We start from the raw sequence: 18219 nt of genomic DNA, 5'->3' as shown, positions 1-18219 counted from the left end.
GTGAAATGAACTCTCTTGATGGGGAGAAAGGATCATTTGTGTCACTGGATCACATGTTCTCTGTGCCTGATAATACTATATTTCAGTGATATAAAAGTACTCTGATCCACAATTCTGTTTTATTATTAAATACAGACTAGTTTATGTTGAATGAAAAATCTATAAATTTCAGATGTGTACCATCTAGATTTATTGTTGTCAAATAAAATTCCTTGTTCAGATAAAAATGTTAATAAAGGTAATTGCTTTGTGCTAATCCTGAGAATGAATTTAATTTAATGTAATTATCCCTCTCTTTTTTTTTTTTAGGAAGGAACAACCAAAATTGGAAGAAGTGATTCAAACCAGGACCAAGATATTGGTAAGAATTATGATATATAATCCAAGGGTTTACAGGCTTAAGATCACCTTAATTAAAAGCTATGTTATGGTTTTTCATGGATCCATTTACTGAGCATATGGGTACATAAAGTTGCCAAGAAAACTGTTTGGACATGTTCATAAGGTCACTAGGAGTTGATCTTAATTTAAAGATTATTTGACTATTTTGTATCAACATTAAAATGATGTATGTTTCCATATGATATTATATTCCATTATAAATAAATAACATTATAAATTTGATAATTATGTTATAATGTATTTAATTGGTAGCAAATTATACATCAGTACAGTCAGCTACAAACAACATAATTCTTTCAGGAAATGGTTATACTGGGTATTGTGAGGCAAATAAATCCTGTGTGGTAAAGAAACCATTCTTTAAGCACATTTATTGCATTGAGAGGGGGCCATTTTTTGATGGATTAAATTTTAATGATTGAACAAAATTTTGATCCTGATGGGAACATGTAAGTATTCCGTTCACCCCGTATACAACTCTTGCATGCATATCCACACCCATTGCTCCTCACCATTTTTCTACCCATTTGTTTACACACCTGAGAAGAAGTATGAGACAATATTGTTTTCTCTAGCCACCTGCTTTTTTTTATTTTATTTTTTTATTAAAATTCACGATTTTAAAGTTATTATTGAGAGGAAGATGAAAAAGTGCCCTTGGGAAACAGAGGCATAAAAGCTGTTCATCTCCAAGCATAGTTGCTTGAAGAGTAAAGGTAAACCTAATCCTTTTCTGTCTAAACTGTTCTGCTCAAGATTATTGATTTCCCTTCTGTTCATGCAGTGAAAAACTTCCACCGCATTAACATGGGTTGTAGGAGAAGGAAGAAGCTAAAAAGTGTCTTCTTTCCTCTAATAAGTTATTGGGTTTCTTCAAATAACTTTCAGCAAACAATCTGATCCAACCATCTAACATATTAACCTTGTTTATGAGCATTAATTTGCCGTTTTCCCACTAGTTTTAGTAACAACAAAATAGCAGCCCAGTTCCTGCTACTCAGCTGTTCATACTGGCTAACTGGTTGCCAGAGGGGATAGTAACCTGAAAGCCATCCATCCATCCATGTCTACATCATTTTAGGCATTGTGGAAATTATTATTACTGCTAATAAACATATCAATTCTGACAAGTTTTTCTAGATACACTGAAGGTTTGAAATCCATACACTTTGTAGTGTTGCAGGGTCAGGAGATTGAAAGGAACCATTGTATTGTAGACAACCGGCATGGGATTGTGACTCTGCGGCCTCTTCAGGGAGCACATTGTGTTGTAAATCATCATGAAGTAACTGATTCTGTTCGTTTATCACAAGGTAAGAATTTGATGTTCACGGAATTTTTATTGCCTAAGATTCATACCGAAGGATGAAATCAGATAAAGAACTAATAGTAGTTAATGACAGTTCTATCTTGCCTAGATTTATCTAATCCAGTGGTGTTAAAGTCAAGACCTGGGGGATGGATCCAGCTGGCGGGGTGCTTAGATCTGGTGACGCAGGGCTGTCCTGGAAATAGCAAAGGACCAGCCCGCAGTGCCTCTGTCAGCAAAAATGGAGACCAGGGGGGGCCACAGGCAGCCATCCCAAGCCTTTTTTGCTGGAAGAGTGTTGCAGGAAGCCATTGCAGCTAAAAACGGAACTTGGGAGCCTGTTTTGCTGGCAGAGTGCTTGGTCCACCACAGGTGCCCCTGTTATGAGTGATGTCAAACTGGCCATGCCCCCTGGCCCCCCGAAATCAAACACAACCCTGATGCAGCCCTCAATGAAATCAAGTTTGACACCCCTAATCTAATCCCTTTAAAATCTTTTAAAGCCATCTAAAATAGTGAGCATCATATACATTTTTCTTCCTGTTTCATAATATTTGAATACATGAGTCATCCACTAAATTTCTTTGCAATATAGTCAGGGCAAACAAAAGAAAGTAATTCTGCACATAGTACATAATCTATGGAATTAACATTATAAGTGTTGCCTGAGGAAGCCAATGAGTGTATTTCTGTATTGACGTTCAAGCATTTGAAGCACTATATTGTTAAACTGCTCTTGCCAGTCTGATAAATTTGCTTTCTGGCCAATGTGTCTCCTTAGGTAAGTGAGCCAAGATAGAAGCACTTTCAGATTAATTCCCCATACCATGGTGAAGATTAATTCAAATTTAATATTAATTCACACGTCTTTGTATTTTATTGTTGCTTTATTTTATTTTTATCCTTGCTTACTATTTGAGTCCCTTATATAGTCTTCTTTTTGGAATATATATTTTTCCATTATCTGGCCCCTGTAAAGAAAGCTCTGCCAATATTTATAGGATGATGATGACAATCTATAGTTTAAATATACATAAAATATTTTCAAAAACGTTTATCATTTTCTAATTTTACTTTTTTTTTTCTTCCCTCCTTTTTAGGAGCTGTAGTTGTCCTTGGCAAAACTCACAAATTTAGATTCAACCATCCTGCTGAAGCTGCCCTTTTAAGGCAGAGGCGTTCAGTAAGTTTAGAGAGCGTTCTAATTTTCTTTCCCAATTGCTAAATATTTAAACGTTGTATGTTGTTAGCAGTAAAGTTGAATGCTTTTAAAAGGCATTGAAAAGAAAAAGAAAAGGCCATGATATGTGATTGAGAATTCACACAATCTTTTATCATGGTTCTTCATTGGTCTTTCCACCCAGTCATATTTGTTGGCTAGTTACACTCTCCTTGAAGATATAGCCTTCATATTGCTCTCACCATTGTCATTAAAATACTTCTATAGTTTTCTGGTACTGAAGGAAATATATGTGGCATCATGTCAATCCTGCTCGCTCTTCCTTCCTTCCTTCCTTCCTTCCTTCCTTCCTTCCTTCCTTCTTTTCTTTCTTTCTTTCTTTCTTTCTGATATAGCACTGGCATATTACACACTTATTCTGGCAACCCATGTGCCAGAGATTGAGAAGAAAACATTCAGGACATGATCTGTCATTACTGCAAAATTTGATTCATGTCTAAACCTACAGTATAAAAATGAAATTAAATCTATATTTAAGCTATTCAGATACTGGGCTCCAGAAAATAAGGGATATTGTACAATAGAACTCAGCAAAAATGAAGAATGCAAGTAGTTTAACGCTTCTATGATTTTTATTTTCTTCCACATTGTTTGTTTTTAACAGATCTGTGAAACTTCCTCTGTCGTGAATTTCAGATCTCTTGAATGGCTAGATCTGGATGGAGATTGTTCTTCCCTTTCATGTAGCTTTTATCCAGGTGAAGCAGAAAGGTAGGTTAAAAAGGGTTGAACTGAACAAAAGATGCCATTTTTCTGTATTTTTTTCCTTTTACAATGCTATGATTAATTTCTTTTGCAATGTGAATGAGCCAGTATTAGAATTCCTTCCTTCCCTGTTCTATGGTAGTGAATTAACCAAACATTTTATTTATTTTAATTTTATTTTAGTGTTTATGGAAATAATATTTTCTTTTGTTTTGAGAGAAATTTAAAGTGTGTGAGGAAGTGGAGCATATCTACTAGAATTATGCCAATGGGAAATAAAGTAATTAAGTATTACAGTTATATAGAGCAGCACGGTGGCCTAAAGGTGAAGACGCTCACCTCCCACTCAGAAGGTTGAGAGTTCAATCCTAGAGAGACCGATGTTTCTCTATCAGGGCACAAAGAGAAAATACCTGCTGAGAACTCTACACAGGCGTCAGGAAGGGCATCTGTCCAGTAAATGCTCTGCTACACTCAATCACCCTTACCCCACCCTGAAGCAAGGGATTACGGGGCCGTAAAAAAAAGGATTACAGTTATGTGCAGTGCAAATGTATTGTTTGTTTTCACAGTATACATTCTATAGTTGATATTAATGAGAATCTTCTAAAACGTGTCTGTCTAGGAAGCTAATTTGGCCTATATAATGAGTTGATTGGGTCATGATGTGCTGAAGATTGCAAACTAGGAGCCTGTGTATTTTGTGTATCTATGAATTATACAGTTAAAAACAGCATAGGGCCATTATCTGCTTTCTGAATAGCATTATGCATAATGTACTAATTTATCGTAAGAGTAAGAATTTCACATTTATAGAACTGAATTCATGCATACTCATCACCTAACAGATTTTATGGTCTCCCAACTTTGCAATTATTAGAGATGCTGAAATGAAAGATCAGAACAGATTAAAACCCAGTGGTTTGAATAAACTTGGCGTTTATTAGTTAATTAGATTAGTATTCTGCCTTAAATCTTTTTCTCTTCACAAAAAAAAGTGGTGTGAGATAAGCTGGACTACTAGATGGCCTAAAGTCATCTAGTAAACTGAGGGTAGACTGGAACTTAATTCCCCCCACCCTCAACTTCTTGCCCTAATTAATACCTTGAGTAATTACTGATACCTCCAACATTGGAGGCTCAGCAATTAAAGACACTGAGCTTGTTGGCTGGAAAACTGACAGCCTGGATTCGAGACCTGATTGCTGTGCCTTTTTACTTGCCCCAGCTTCTCCCCATCAACAGTTGGAAAGCATGCCGATGCATGTAGATAAATAGGCACCACTTTGGTGGGCAGGTAACAGCACTCTGTGTGCCTTGGTGTATAGTCATTGTCAGGGCTGCCTCGGTCCAATTCCTAGGAAAGAAAAATCTTTGGCTCCATAGATTCAGAGAAAAGGTACTTTTACTAGGAGAGAATTGAATGCAGCAAGTTTCAGGCGAGATCTGAGACAAAAGCACTCGAAGCAGCAAATTGAAACAAACTGTAGAGCCCAACTCCCTGGTAGTTAGGCAACTAGAGGACAAGCACCAGCCAGGAGAAAGCCTCTGATTCAAGTGCATCGTCTCTGGTTGCTGCATTACCAAAGCTCAAAGAAATGACCTTGGAGAGATAAGCAAAGGCCAGACCATAGTTGCAAAACTGCAAGGAAAACTTCTCCCCTGACCACCTCCCCCCATTTCCATGGCAGCACGCTGGACAGTCATGCTGGCCACATGATCACAGGGATGTCTTTGGACAACACTAGCTCTCTTGGCTAAGAAAGTGACATGAGCACCACCCCTTAGAGTTGGACACAACTGGACAGGGGAAACCTTTACCTTTACTAGCATTGCAATTTTGAGGAAGATTCTGTAAAAGTTAAGGCTTGTTTCAATTTTGGAACAAGCAAATTTGGAGAGGGGTGTGGGAGTGTCATTTGTGAAGGGCTTAGTAGATCATAATATATTGAGCTCACTGAAAGAGGCATGGTGGAGCTTTGGAAATACAGGTAAGAATTGCCATTAATTTGTGGGGGGAGCCTCTGTAATAAGATCATAGGTTAATGGGGTGCATATAAGGTGATGTTCTATAGACTGTAGATTGCTTACTTCTGATACAGAATAGAATAGAATTCTTTATTGGCCAAGTGTAATTGGACACACAAGGAATTTGTCTTTGGTGCATATGCTCTCTGTACATAAAAAGACAAGATACATTCGTGAAGAATGAAAAGATAGATTACTTAATGATAGTCATAGGGTACAAATAAGTAATCAGGAAACAATATCAATGTAAATTGTAAGGATACAAGCAACAAAGTTACACTCATAAGTGGAAGGAGATGGGTGATAGGAACGATGAGAAGACTAATAGTAATAGTAATGCAGCCTTAGTGAGTAATAGTTTAGAGTGTTTTGGGCCTTCATCAATTATTTTCCTTAATTGAGGCATCTAAAGCAGTTGCTTCTATTGCTATTCATTTATAATTTCATCTTTCATGACTTCTTGCTCATATAAGACAGTCTTGGAATTTGTTACTATAATTGTTCATGAACCATGTCCGTTACTGATCTTCTTATTGAAATATGAGTAATAAGTTTAAAAGGGATTCCACTATTTATTGGAGTATTATCTGCAGTCTGTCTGCAGACATTTAAATTCAAGAGCTTTAATGTGCAAATCCAAAGACATAAATCCACATGTGGAAAGAAAAGCATGAAGAAAGCTATGCAGTTATGTGGGCTAAGCTGATCCTGGCTAGCCAAAAAAGAAGCATGAAATCTGGTTAGTATTTGGATGGAAGACCATTAGAAATGCTTGGGATTGTAAAATAGAGTGGGACAATGCAGTTGTCATAAATACATGTCAGTTGGCAACTGGCATGTATTTATGACAACTGCACTGTCCTTTGGTCATATGATCACCACTAATAACTTTTCCAGCCATCTTTCGATAAGCAGAGTCAATGGGGGAAGCCAGATTTGCTTAAAGACGGCATGATTCACTGCAATGATTTGTTAAAAAACTGTGGCCAAAATGGTGATAAAATAGGCTAAAACTCACTTAACAACTACCTCGCTTTGCAACAGAAATTTGAGACTCAATTGTGATCATAAGTCGAAGACTACCTGTGTTTCAAAATCCTTCCCTGAAGAAGAAAATTGCCTAGCAATTATGGAAAAGTATATAAAGAAGTTTTCTTCATGCTAAAATTGGCAAATTAAAGACTTCCCGTAATGAAACTCCATTCCTTGTGACTATATAGACATGTTCATAAAATTTCCTTGGTAATGTCTGGAATTACTTTTAAACTGCCACTCTATTTTACAATCCCAAGCATTTCTAATGGTCTTCCATCCATATACTAAACCAGATTTCATGCTTCTTTTTGGCTAGCCAGGATCAGCTCAGCCCGCATAACTGCGTAGTTTTCTTCATGCTTTTCTTTCCACATGTGGATTTATGTCTTTGGATTTGCACATTAAAGCTCTTGAATTTAAATGTCTGCAGACAGACTGCAGATAATACTCCAAAAAATATGGAACCCGCTTACAGCAACAAAGCCAGCACTCCACACACACACACCAATATTTAAAGAAAGACGGCAGCTCTGATCACGCTTTGCTCGCACAAGCACAAAGCCGAAGGCACAAGCCTGAAGATGGCAAGTGGGACCTCGTCAAAACGTCGCCAAGGTTCTCTCAATCTTACATGGAAAAAGACCCAAATACGCCAAGACCTCTGTGTGTGTGTGTGTGTGTGTGTTTGTGTATGCTATCTTTATTCAAAGTACTCATATTTCAGATTTAAAGAATCATATTGTCCTTTCATAAACTTCAGCTGGGATAGGTTAGCAGATTTCTAACTGCTCCTGTATCTGCAAAATGTAGGTTTCATTTGTGTGTGTGTGTGTGTAAGTATATATATGTGCACATAAAATTTAGAAAAACTTTATTATGAATATTTGTATACTTTTGAATTTTTATACCACAGTGTAGCCTTCCTGCTCCATTTAACAAATTCTAGAGTTTTATCCTAGCTGCATTATTTCACAAGAGTTAGCTGTAGAATTCCTAACTTAAATTTAATACCTCCTCCAGTATAGTTGTTACCGCTGGATCTTGTGCTTGGTTTATGATGTGGTTTTGGAAACTGACTCTTAATTGGATGGGTAGTTTAGGGAGGAGAGGAATTGAACAGGAATTCAAATTGCCAGATGCACCAATGTGTTGCAACTCAGATTCTAAAGGCTCCAACTGTCCAGCTTTCAATTATTTGGGAGAATGTGTAGCAGATTTATGATCTTTCCATACCGTTATTATTATAATCAAGCATTCAATAAAATCTACAAGAGGAAAAAAGAATTTTCCTGATAATGCTTTTTCTTTAAAGAAGGCTGTGGGTTTAACAGATTTTAGGGAATTTTGTGTGCGTGCTCATGTTGTGTTTTTGTGGCTCAGTATTATTTGACTGCAGCAAAGCCCTTGGTTTCATTGACTCGGCAGATGCTGCCATAGCTACTAAAAACTGCATTATGCTGTAGTAGCCGCCAGATTCTGCATCAGCCTTAAAGGTGTTTGTGAAGGGAGGAAGGAGTTATACAATAGGATTGCAGGAACTGATGACAAAACATCACAGAGAAAATACAATTGTATTGAAGGTTAATTTAGTGTGCTTGCTGTAAAATAGAAACAAGAACCCAGCTGTTTCTACAATCCTGGAAATATTCTCAATAATTAAATAGATATGGTTTTTAAAGGTCAGTTGAATTTTTAAAATTTGCATTGTTACTTTTTCTTAATATAATACCAATGTTGTAATAATGCTGTCATGCTTATTTACTTGAAGAGGAATATGTGTTAATATTCCAGAAAGGCATTCTGTATTCCACATGCTTTAGTTGTTGGATCTGCATTTCTAATTCCAAAAACAGAATACAGTCTTCTCTCTTTCTCTCTCTTTCAGGATTATTTATCTTTTGATCTTATGTTTGAATTTGAAAGCAGTGGAGCTTAAGCAGTAAGGGACATTGGGGGAGGGGGGCTTGAAATGCAGATATATGAGTGTCTGAAAGCATCTAAAATTGTTCCAGTACTTGGATGGCAATGTTTTTTTTAAATCTGTAAAACAGCTGGCTGCTTGATTTAGAGATATGCTTTTAGAATGTAAAATGATTGGTTTATTTAGGATATGCACTTTGCATAGAATATTTGGAAAAAAGGAGTTGTAGATAAACAAAGCTAGAGTTCTAATTAAGGCTACACTATGATTTATTATCTATAAAATATATGTCAATCTAGTTATTGAAATTCATGTTTGTATTTTAAACATCAGAACCAATTGCGGTTTAACAGATATAACCCCAGGCCATAACATTTTTTAGTTCTCTACAGTAGTTTTATATTGTAATAGAGGTTCTAATGTATTCCACAATAACTATTGTCAGGATCACTGTATGAAACTTCCTTATCCACCAGCTTATTGCAATGACCTTTCTGTTCTCAATATGGAGATGACTGTATATTTTTTGGCTTGAATGTGCTGACATCATTGGAACACCTTGCAGCAAAATACTCAGAATTTCCCATATGACAATAAATGTGTACCGCTGCTTTATATCACAATATAACATACAATGTTATGCTTAGGAAAAACTGTCATCTCCTGACAAGGAATGCTTCTTTAAGTCCATAATCCTTTCTATTGTTCTGGTCATAAGCAAAATGTTTTGGTGACTACAAAGAAGATAATTACATAGCCCTTCAGCTTTGTTCATACCCAATATCTGCTTCTAAAGTATTGAGATTTATATAAATATCATAAGCTTCTCATTTAAAGTTACTAAAATCTGTCTTTCATTATTTAGTTTAAGTATATTTTGGATGTGTCTATGTTTCCAATTTTTATGTTTGGAGTGAGAAAGATAAAAAAGAGTTTTGACTAATGTAAAATACTAGAGGACTATAAAAGAAACTGGAGAAAGTATGATTTTGATTCAGGATAATCCACATACATTGATCTGTAAACCTAATAACAATGACTGGGTTTGTACATCACATGAAACACAGCTGGTTAGTCTATTTTAGCCTAGTGTCTTGTATGAATCCAGTTAGTAGCTGTGAACATTTCACAAATTTGATTAGTCCAAGCCTTTACAAGAATTCAGAAATATCAGGTAAAAGATAAACCAGGCAGGACTCTGGGAATATTGTCAGGCATGCTGGCCTCTCCCCAGCTATATTTCAACTACAGATAAATTACTACTTAAGCCTGATCTTCACGTGACACCTTAATCTGTCCGGAAGGGAAGTTTTGTAATATGTTATCGAGGTCACCTGCTTTCAGTATTCAGTATTGTAAGTATCCCTTTAATATTTTAAATGGAGTTTGGGATAAATGTGAACAGAAAAATAGTGTGGAATAAAACAGTAATATATTATCTTTAAAAAAACAGGGTCTTACTGCTTTTAGAAAGTGTTGACTCATCTGTGTTTATAGGCACCTGACAAATAAAAATGAGCTCTTGCAGCAAACAGGCACGGGAGATTTGCTTGCTTGTTTCTTTATTTTTTTCAGGCACAAAGAGCATAATTCAATCTTTTTGTTACTGGACCTTATACTGCCTGTTCTTTATGCTGATCATGTTCAAAACACTAGTAGAAGGTTAAAGACAGAAAAAGCCAGGTGGAATGAGAAAGGGGTTCAGAAACAGAGTGATGATTGAGGGGATGTGCTTGCACAAAAACAAGTGAAGACAATGTGCTTGTGCATAAAGAATTATCCCTTCTCTTTTGTAAAAAAAAAAAAAAAAAAGGAAGTTTTTCAACCCCCAAGGATTTTATCAGTTCACCCATCTTGCCAACAGAATGAAACAGGGAAGAATTCTCCTTCCTCTTCAATCTTCTGAACATCCCCCACAATCTGCTGTGAATTGTCTATCTGTGAATAGGGGCCCAGGGGTTACCCCCCCCAAAAAAAGTGGTCCATGTTGTGAACATTTACTCATATGAAGAAACTACTCATAATGCGTACAGCCATCAGGTGTGATAATTGGAATTACACCTAGTATTTAGCATAGTAATACATTTTACATCTTATGCAAGGTTAGAAGTGCAATTCTCATTAAAGTTGGATTTAACAATAATTATAGTGATGACCAGTTTTTTTCCAATCTTATAAAACTGGGTGAGTGATAAAATACAGTATCATATTTAGATATTTAGATGCCAGCATTGTTAATTCATGAGGTTCTAAATGTAATTAGGTAATAAAATATTTCCTTGGGTTGAACCCAACAGTTAATGAGTTTGAGCCACATACAATGTAGGATTGATTACATGACTGGTGGCAAAGTAGAATAGTGGACGAGATTTATCTTCTGTTTAATGCAATGAGCAAAGAGAATTCTGACCTTACTATGACATCACACATCTGAACTAGTCTCTCTCAGACTCACAAATGCATTTTATCATTTCAGCATATCATCTTTGCTATCCTTCACCAGTATTGAAATCTTTCATCATACAAATAGATGTTTCCATTTTTCCTGATTTAAAAGTTAGTCTGATAGAAAAGGATAGAAACATGTTTCTTTCTTTATTTAAAATATTTTTCAAATTTTCTAGCAATGAACGGAGAGATCTTGCATATGAAGAATGCCAGCCAAAGTTGAAAAACCATGAGATTCTTCAAAGCACGGAAATTCAACATCAGCAACAATATATTGAAGAATTACAGCAACAAATCCTGGATGGGCAGATCAAAGCTGAGCAAGAGCTGGAGCATGATCAGGCAGTAATTGATCAGCAGATCAGAGAAAGTATGACATGCTTAGTTTTTTACCTCTTATTAGAAGACCTCCAAGGTCCCTTCCAACTTTATTATTCTGTAAATATTCTGTAAGTCATTCAGGGAATGATTCAACATGTTTTTGTCCTATAACTGCTATCAGTGAGGAAGTATGGCAATAACAATCAAAAATCCACAGGTACATTCAATCTTGTAGTGTCCTACTGAGCTGTGGTGGTGCAGTGGTTAGACTGCAGTACTGCAAGCTACTTCTGCTGACTGCCGATTGCTAACAGTAAGCAGTTCAAATCTCACCAGTTTCAAGGTTGACTCAGCCTTCCATCCTTCCGGGGTGGATAAAATGGGGACCCAGATTGTTGGGGGCAATAGGCTGACTTTGTAAACCGGTTAGAGAGGGCTGTAAAAGCACTGTGAAGCGATATATAAGTCTAAGTGCTATTGCTATTCAGTCTTATTCTCATTTAAAAAAATATTGATGATCATTGTGTTTTAAATATGCTAGCTTGTACTTCAAAAACCTCAGAACTTTTTCTATTTTTTTTTAAAAACTATTTTTGTCACAAAATAGACAATAGCTTACTTTCACATAATAAACAATTACAGAAAATCTTAAAATCAGAAAAAAAATTAAAACTCCAAAATTGGGTAGCTATTTATGTTAATGTTTCTCACACACCTCCTTTGGTTACAGTTTAAGTAAGTAATTCAGAGCAGTAGCTTTCAGTACCACATCTTTTTCTAGAAGGATATAATAAAAGGTAGGCTCTGGTATATATCTGTTTAATTTGATTTCTTTTACCCTTTACACTGAATTAGGTAAAGCAGTACTGATGCCAGAAATCAGCCTTGCCAACTAGGTGCTATTTGCAATTTAGTTGTTGTTAATAATAACAAGATTAAACACTAATGAGATTGTGTAGAACAGCAAAATTTCAAGGCCCTTGACTTTGTTTCAAAGGCAATATAGGCAACAGATCACAGTTCATGGGATTACAAAAGCTATTTTGTACTGGTTGACTGATTGAATTTATTGCTCATCTCAGCCACATGACTCTAAGCAGCTCACAATACAAAATCCGTAAAAATACAGATACAAAATAATATTATATAGCCAAAGCCCCTAAAAGATGATATCTAATGGGAAAAAAATAATGGCTTCATTACCAGCTTGGTCCCAATGCCTGAGGTTTTCAAGGCTTTCTAAAAAAATTTAATAGGGTTGGGGGCATCTGAATCTCAGGGATACTACTATTGCCTATTTAATTTTTTGAAATGAAATGGGGAAAAAAATCAAATGCATGAAATATAATTCATAAGAAAAAGATTATGAAAACTTAACAGCATATAGTATTTGTTAGCCTTTAAAAGCTGTAGGACTATCTGATATTTTGCCTACAAAAGAATAGCATTGACATTTTCCTGGATAAAAATCAACATAATATGTAATTTAATGTTACATTAATTCCTAAATCAGTCCTGTCTGTTGATAATTAGGAAGATGGTAAAAGCAAGAGCACTTCTTAATTTTTGCATTTTGTTTGTTCCTAGATCGACAGTGGCTCATTGATGAAAAGAAACTTTTGGCTAGCCAGGAGCAGCGGGAGTCTGCTGTGCAGACTGAGGTCAAATCCTACGCTGAAGCTGGAGTTCAGCATGAATCAGAATTGGAGATTGGCCCTTCCTTGGCAGAGCAGAACAAGAAGAAATTAGTGCAGCTAGAACTTTTACGAAAATACTCTTTGAAGAAAGCAGAAAGGCATTTGAGTCAAAAGAAGCTCAAACTGCATTTGGAGAGGATTGTGAAGAAGCAGAAATTGTTAGAAGCAAAGAAAAACCTGGAATGGTTAGAAGCTACTTGCTGGGTCAGCAAAAACAATGTGATATCTCTGCAGTTCTTGAATCAAGATACCAGCATTAAGTCTTCAAACTGCAAACGTCCATGGCCAAGATCAAACCCAGAACCTTTGCAATGCCAAAGGAAGACTTGCTTAAAACCTCAGTCACCACAATCCAGGTAAATAACATTTATACTTAGCTTTTAATGTATGTGTGAGTGCATGTAGAAACTGATGGATGTAAATGCCCTGGCAAGGCATTGACTTCCTCTCTGATTTACGTACTTAGACTTTTCTGGGCTTCCAGAAGGATACAGGGAGGGCATGGAGCTATCTCACACATGTCAGAATGTACCCTACACATCATCCTTTCTTCTTCTGTGGAATCAAAAGGCTAAAACAAATCCCAGATAACATCACAAGACACTACTTCATTCACCTCCTCTAACCTCACCCATGCAGAGTGCATGCCAGAGTGAATTTAAGTAGTTATAGCCTTGAATCGATGTCCCAAGTGGGAAGTTTCACTTTCTTTTTGCCCACTAAAAATGGGCAGATTACCCTAAGAAATGCTGTTGAGGCACATTCCACAAACACAATGAAGTTGCATTTCTACATTCAAGGATAAACTAACCAGTGTCAACATTGGTTCAGTTAGATTAGATTAGATTAGATTGTTTATTTGTATGCCGCCCTTTTCCCTGGGGGGACTCAGGGCAGCTCACAATCCAAAGGAAGGGGGGGAAAACAGACTTTTACATATAAGACAGTACATGATTAAAACGCAACATTCATACCATTCGGGCGGGTTACAGTTCTGTATTCTTGCACAATACTCCTAACATCATAGTCATTTGATTTCCAAGAGCTTATCAGTAAACCAAGAATATTCCCCCCAATTAATGGAAACAAAAAGGCCTCTTGAGGCAACCTCATTTAACATTCTGGCCACCTCTATGTTTCAGAGTTCAACTAGGAGTCAATGGAATCTTCTGCCAGGTTGTTGGAAAATCCATAGGAACTTGGAGAAATCTATCTTGGTCTATCAGGCAAAACCATCCTAATCAGTCCATCTGTGCAGGTGATCAGGAGTGATGAACCTCATCACAGAAAAGGATTAAGTCTAACATCCTCTAATATCAAATCAACAGATTTCAGAAGTGAAATCTGAACAAACTCATGGTTGCCATGTTGGCTGTTAATTCTTGATGCTTCTATACCTTTATAGGGCATGAAGCCTGCAGCATCAAAAGCTGAGGGACCTCTACCACGAGCTCCACAACAAGGTCTGTTAGCTTAGGAAAGTATTCTGCCATGCTTCAATCTGGTGGATTGCCATCTGCCTCAATCAGCAGCAGTCATCCTTGACCCTATAGTGCTTACACATACGTCAAGGACACTTGTATATTCTCTATTAACTGACAGCAGCCACCCCACCTGGGAGTGTTCATGCTGTACCAGAACTTTGTGGCCACTACACACCCTCCCTCTTTCGTTCACCCCCCCCTCCATTCCTGACCGGTCAGCAGTCACCTATGTCCTGCTACATTAGCACTTGCACTCATGGGCTATTTTCGGACCTTCCTCACCCGTCAGAAGCCACTCCAGTCCCAAACCCTTGTGCTACACTTCACATTGCACTTTTTATTACTTGCTGGCTTTCTTACAAGCCACTGGGACTTGCTCAATGAGCTGCAATCCTTGCTTAATGATGGGAAGGGAGCATGCCAAGATTACTGTCACTAAGTAGTGTGATTATTTTATTTTATTTATTAGATTTGTGTGCCACCATTTTGTCTAGATGTGACAACAACCACATTGTTTAGCAGCAGAAATTCTGGTCCCAATGACCATTATTAACCAACGATTCCCTGTACTTTTTTAAAACCCTAAAATCCTTTATATATTTCATTAGAGAGAAAATGTGCCTATCTAGACAAACCTCTGTTGAGACAAGCTCCTGTCAACTCATGTCTGATCTCAGTTAGTGGGAGAATCTAAAGCAGGAAATAGCTAGCTCAACATTAACACAATCTCCCAACCGGTAAATACCATGTTTCTTTGTGCAACATGACATTTCCTGACAGACTTCAAAAGTAATCCTACTTACATATTGCAGTGAAGTACACATAATCCTATCAGTGTAATAAAAATTACAAATGTTAATATGATATGATATTTTTAAAAGCATTTGTTTCTAGCTGTATGATGTCGCTTCAAAGTTTCATAGACTTTGTCTAAATCTTCACCATTAAGTACCTTCATTTTATCTATTTTGTGCCTCCTTCCCCCCATCCCATCTATACTAACAGGAACTCTGATTAGTGAACAGAGATAAAAATGAAAAACAGTTTACAAACTATTAAAAGAAATCTATGAGAACCCCATTAAATCTGAATACCAATTTATCGGACTCACCAACATTAAAGTTCCATTAACCTCCGAGTCCCGATGCCTGGGAGAATAGCCATGTCTTCATGACCTTCTGGAAGGCCAACAAGTATGTCCATTTCTCAATGGGGATGCTGTTCCATGAGACAGATATCATGACAGAGAAAGCAGGTTCCTTAGGACCTCTCAAGTGATGCTGCTGCATTGATGGGACCTGAAGAAAGCTCCTTGGGCTGATCTGGTGGGACAAGCTGTAGGCATCAGGCATTCCCAAGTAACCTGTCGCCATGCCACCAAGGATTTTAAAGGTGACAGCCAGCACTTAAAAGTAGACATTCTTTCAGGCAATGTAAAAGCATGAAATAAATTAAGTTATTTGCATCTGATTAACAAAGGGCAATTTATGGAATGAGAAAAGTTTGTCTAGTGAAAAAAAATCCTCACAGATATTCTGGGACAAATTATGCTTCTATATGAAATATCTCTCCTTTTTATTCTAATTATATAGAATTCTATACCTCAAATGATATAATACAAAGTTGGGGGTGGCATTTTTCAATGTAAAAGCCTAAATTCAACATCAGAAATCCTCCAGACTTCATTAATCAACCCATAATGTGTTAAGATAACCTGGTTAGGCAAGCCTTAGTCATTGGGAGCTTCTAAAATTTCTTACTGGTTCCAATAACTAAAATGAGCCCTTCCCCCGGAGTTATTTTGTTCTCCATACAAATTGTTTGGGAATAAGAATTGAATATAGGAATGAAGATAATGCCACATTATTAATTTAGTGTACATATGTACATATTTTTTTTTGGTTAGACGACAAAGTCGTAGAATAAACGGTTAGCATAGCTCTTCCTGGTTTCTTGTCTCAATCTGCCTAATCACAGAGCACTCTCTTAGTTCCTGTATAAATGTCTGTAGCAGGATAATTGCCTTTCAAATTCATAGCAAAGTATGGGAAACGTATTCTCAAATTGTTGTTGTTGTTTTCTACAGTATTTTCTTGAAGAGAAATCCCTCTCGGATATCTACCTCAGCACATAACTACGCATGCTCCATAATCAATCCACCAAGGAAATATCCGTCTGCAGAATATTTTCCCAGAGCAGTCCAAGAACATTCCAGAAGAAATACTCACGAGGAAAAAGATGGATCTTTCTTAACACAGAAACAGATAATCAAAAAACAGGATATCTATTTCAGAAATAAAGGAGTAGTGGAAAATAACTGTAATAATACAGAAGTCATTTATTTTGATAAACATAAGCAAACAATGGAGAGATCAGATAATAGCTTAAGACCAACCAGATCTAAAGCCCAGAGATCAAAGGCCTGTACAACAGATCATTTTAAGGAAAAGCATGAACCTGAAACAAAGAAGGAAGGGTCTGAAATTAAAGAACTAGAATTAATTCAAGACTTAGAAAATAATGCAGCTCAGGAAGCCAGTAGAAAATTTCAGGCGGATAAAAGAAAAAAGCACCAAAGTTCATTTCCTGGAAATTCTGTTAAGAAACTTAAAAAATCATCAATATATGGTAAACCATTTCTCCAACAACAGATCCAGACCCCAAAGAACTTTAAAAAGGGTTCAGTGGACAAACATTCATTAGAAAAGCACGAATTCTTACCTTCGGCAAGAAGCCTTAATAATCTAAATAGTCATGTATCACTTTGTCATGGAAAAAGAAGATGGCGTAGTGCTGAAGTGCTGAATGATAGAATCTCCAAAACAGTCCATGATCCACTGATCAGCTGGCAAGAAGGTGAGGATGTTGAGTTTTCTGACACAGATAGTAATTATTCTGTGGATTCCCTTTCATGTGCTACTTCAGAAGTCTTGACAGGACAATTGAGTCATCTGAAGGAATCAGCTCAAATAGACACTGTGGAATTAGAAGGTTCAGAAAGTGATGACAGCCAAATGTCACAAGATTCACTTACAGAAAAGGAAAACAATGCCGAAAACCAAGATATGAATGATTCTTCTAAAATACATCCAGAACCTATTAAGGTCTGCAAAGGCGAGCGTGATCAATCTCTCTCACAGTTAACAAGCACATCCACATCAGGCGATCTGACTATCAATGCAAGAAGCTTTTCTCTGGATAGCTTAGGTGATGCTGATGAGGTGTCAGATCTTGCAGAAGAATCTAAACTAGATTCATACGATGAAGTGCCAGCGGAAGTTTTTTGGAAATTGCAAAACCTAAGGTCAGACTGTGTTCTGAGTGATGAACAGAACAAGCTTGAGCTCTGTAGTGAAACTAGTGCATTGAGTCTCAATGCAAGTTCTTTTTACTTAGATGTCAATTCACAGTTTAGTTCTGTTTGTGATCAAACACCGAACAAAATGAAAATAAGTCAGGTCAAGTGGCTCAGCAGATCAAGGGTCTCACACTGACGGTGAAAATCTTCCAGTTTTGACAGATGCTTGGCTGTCCAACAATTTGAAAAATCAAAAGAATAGACCTATAATAACTGTTCCTTCATCTCAAGACCATTCAGAATTTTGGGTTGCTCGGATGTACCCTGCTAA

At 36.8% G+C, this 18219-nt stretch overlaps 1 protein-coding gene across 1 annotated transcript in view; it reads left to right on the top strand.

Moving 5' to 3' along the window:
• STARD9 (StAR related lipid transfer domain containing 9) overlaps window positions 1–18219 on the top strand; it is a 95008-nt gene that overhangs the window by 50417 nt on the left and 26372 nt on the right. Inside the window, 8 exon segments of the mRNA XM_032213387.1 lie at window positions 310–361; window positions 1578–1715; window positions 2812–2894; window positions 3556–3662; window positions 11265–11458; window positions 12997–13462; window positions 16677–18072; window positions 18180–18207. Of these exon segments, the coding sequence (XP_032069278.1) occupies window positions 310–361; window positions 1578–1715; window positions 2812–2894; window positions 3556–3662; window positions 11265–11458; window positions 12997–13462; window positions 16677–18072; window positions 18180–18207 (2464 nt within the window).

This window comes from Thamnophis elegans, chromosome 1 (assembly GCF_009769535.1).
Source record: "Thamnophis elegans isolate rThaEle1 chromosome 1, rThaEle1.pri, whole genome shotgun sequence".
Taxonomy (NCBI): Eukaryota; Metazoa; Chordata; class Lepidosauria; order Squamata; family Colubridae; genus Thamnophis; species Thamnophis elegans.
This window is presented reverse-complemented; position numbering and strand designations above follow the sequence as displayed.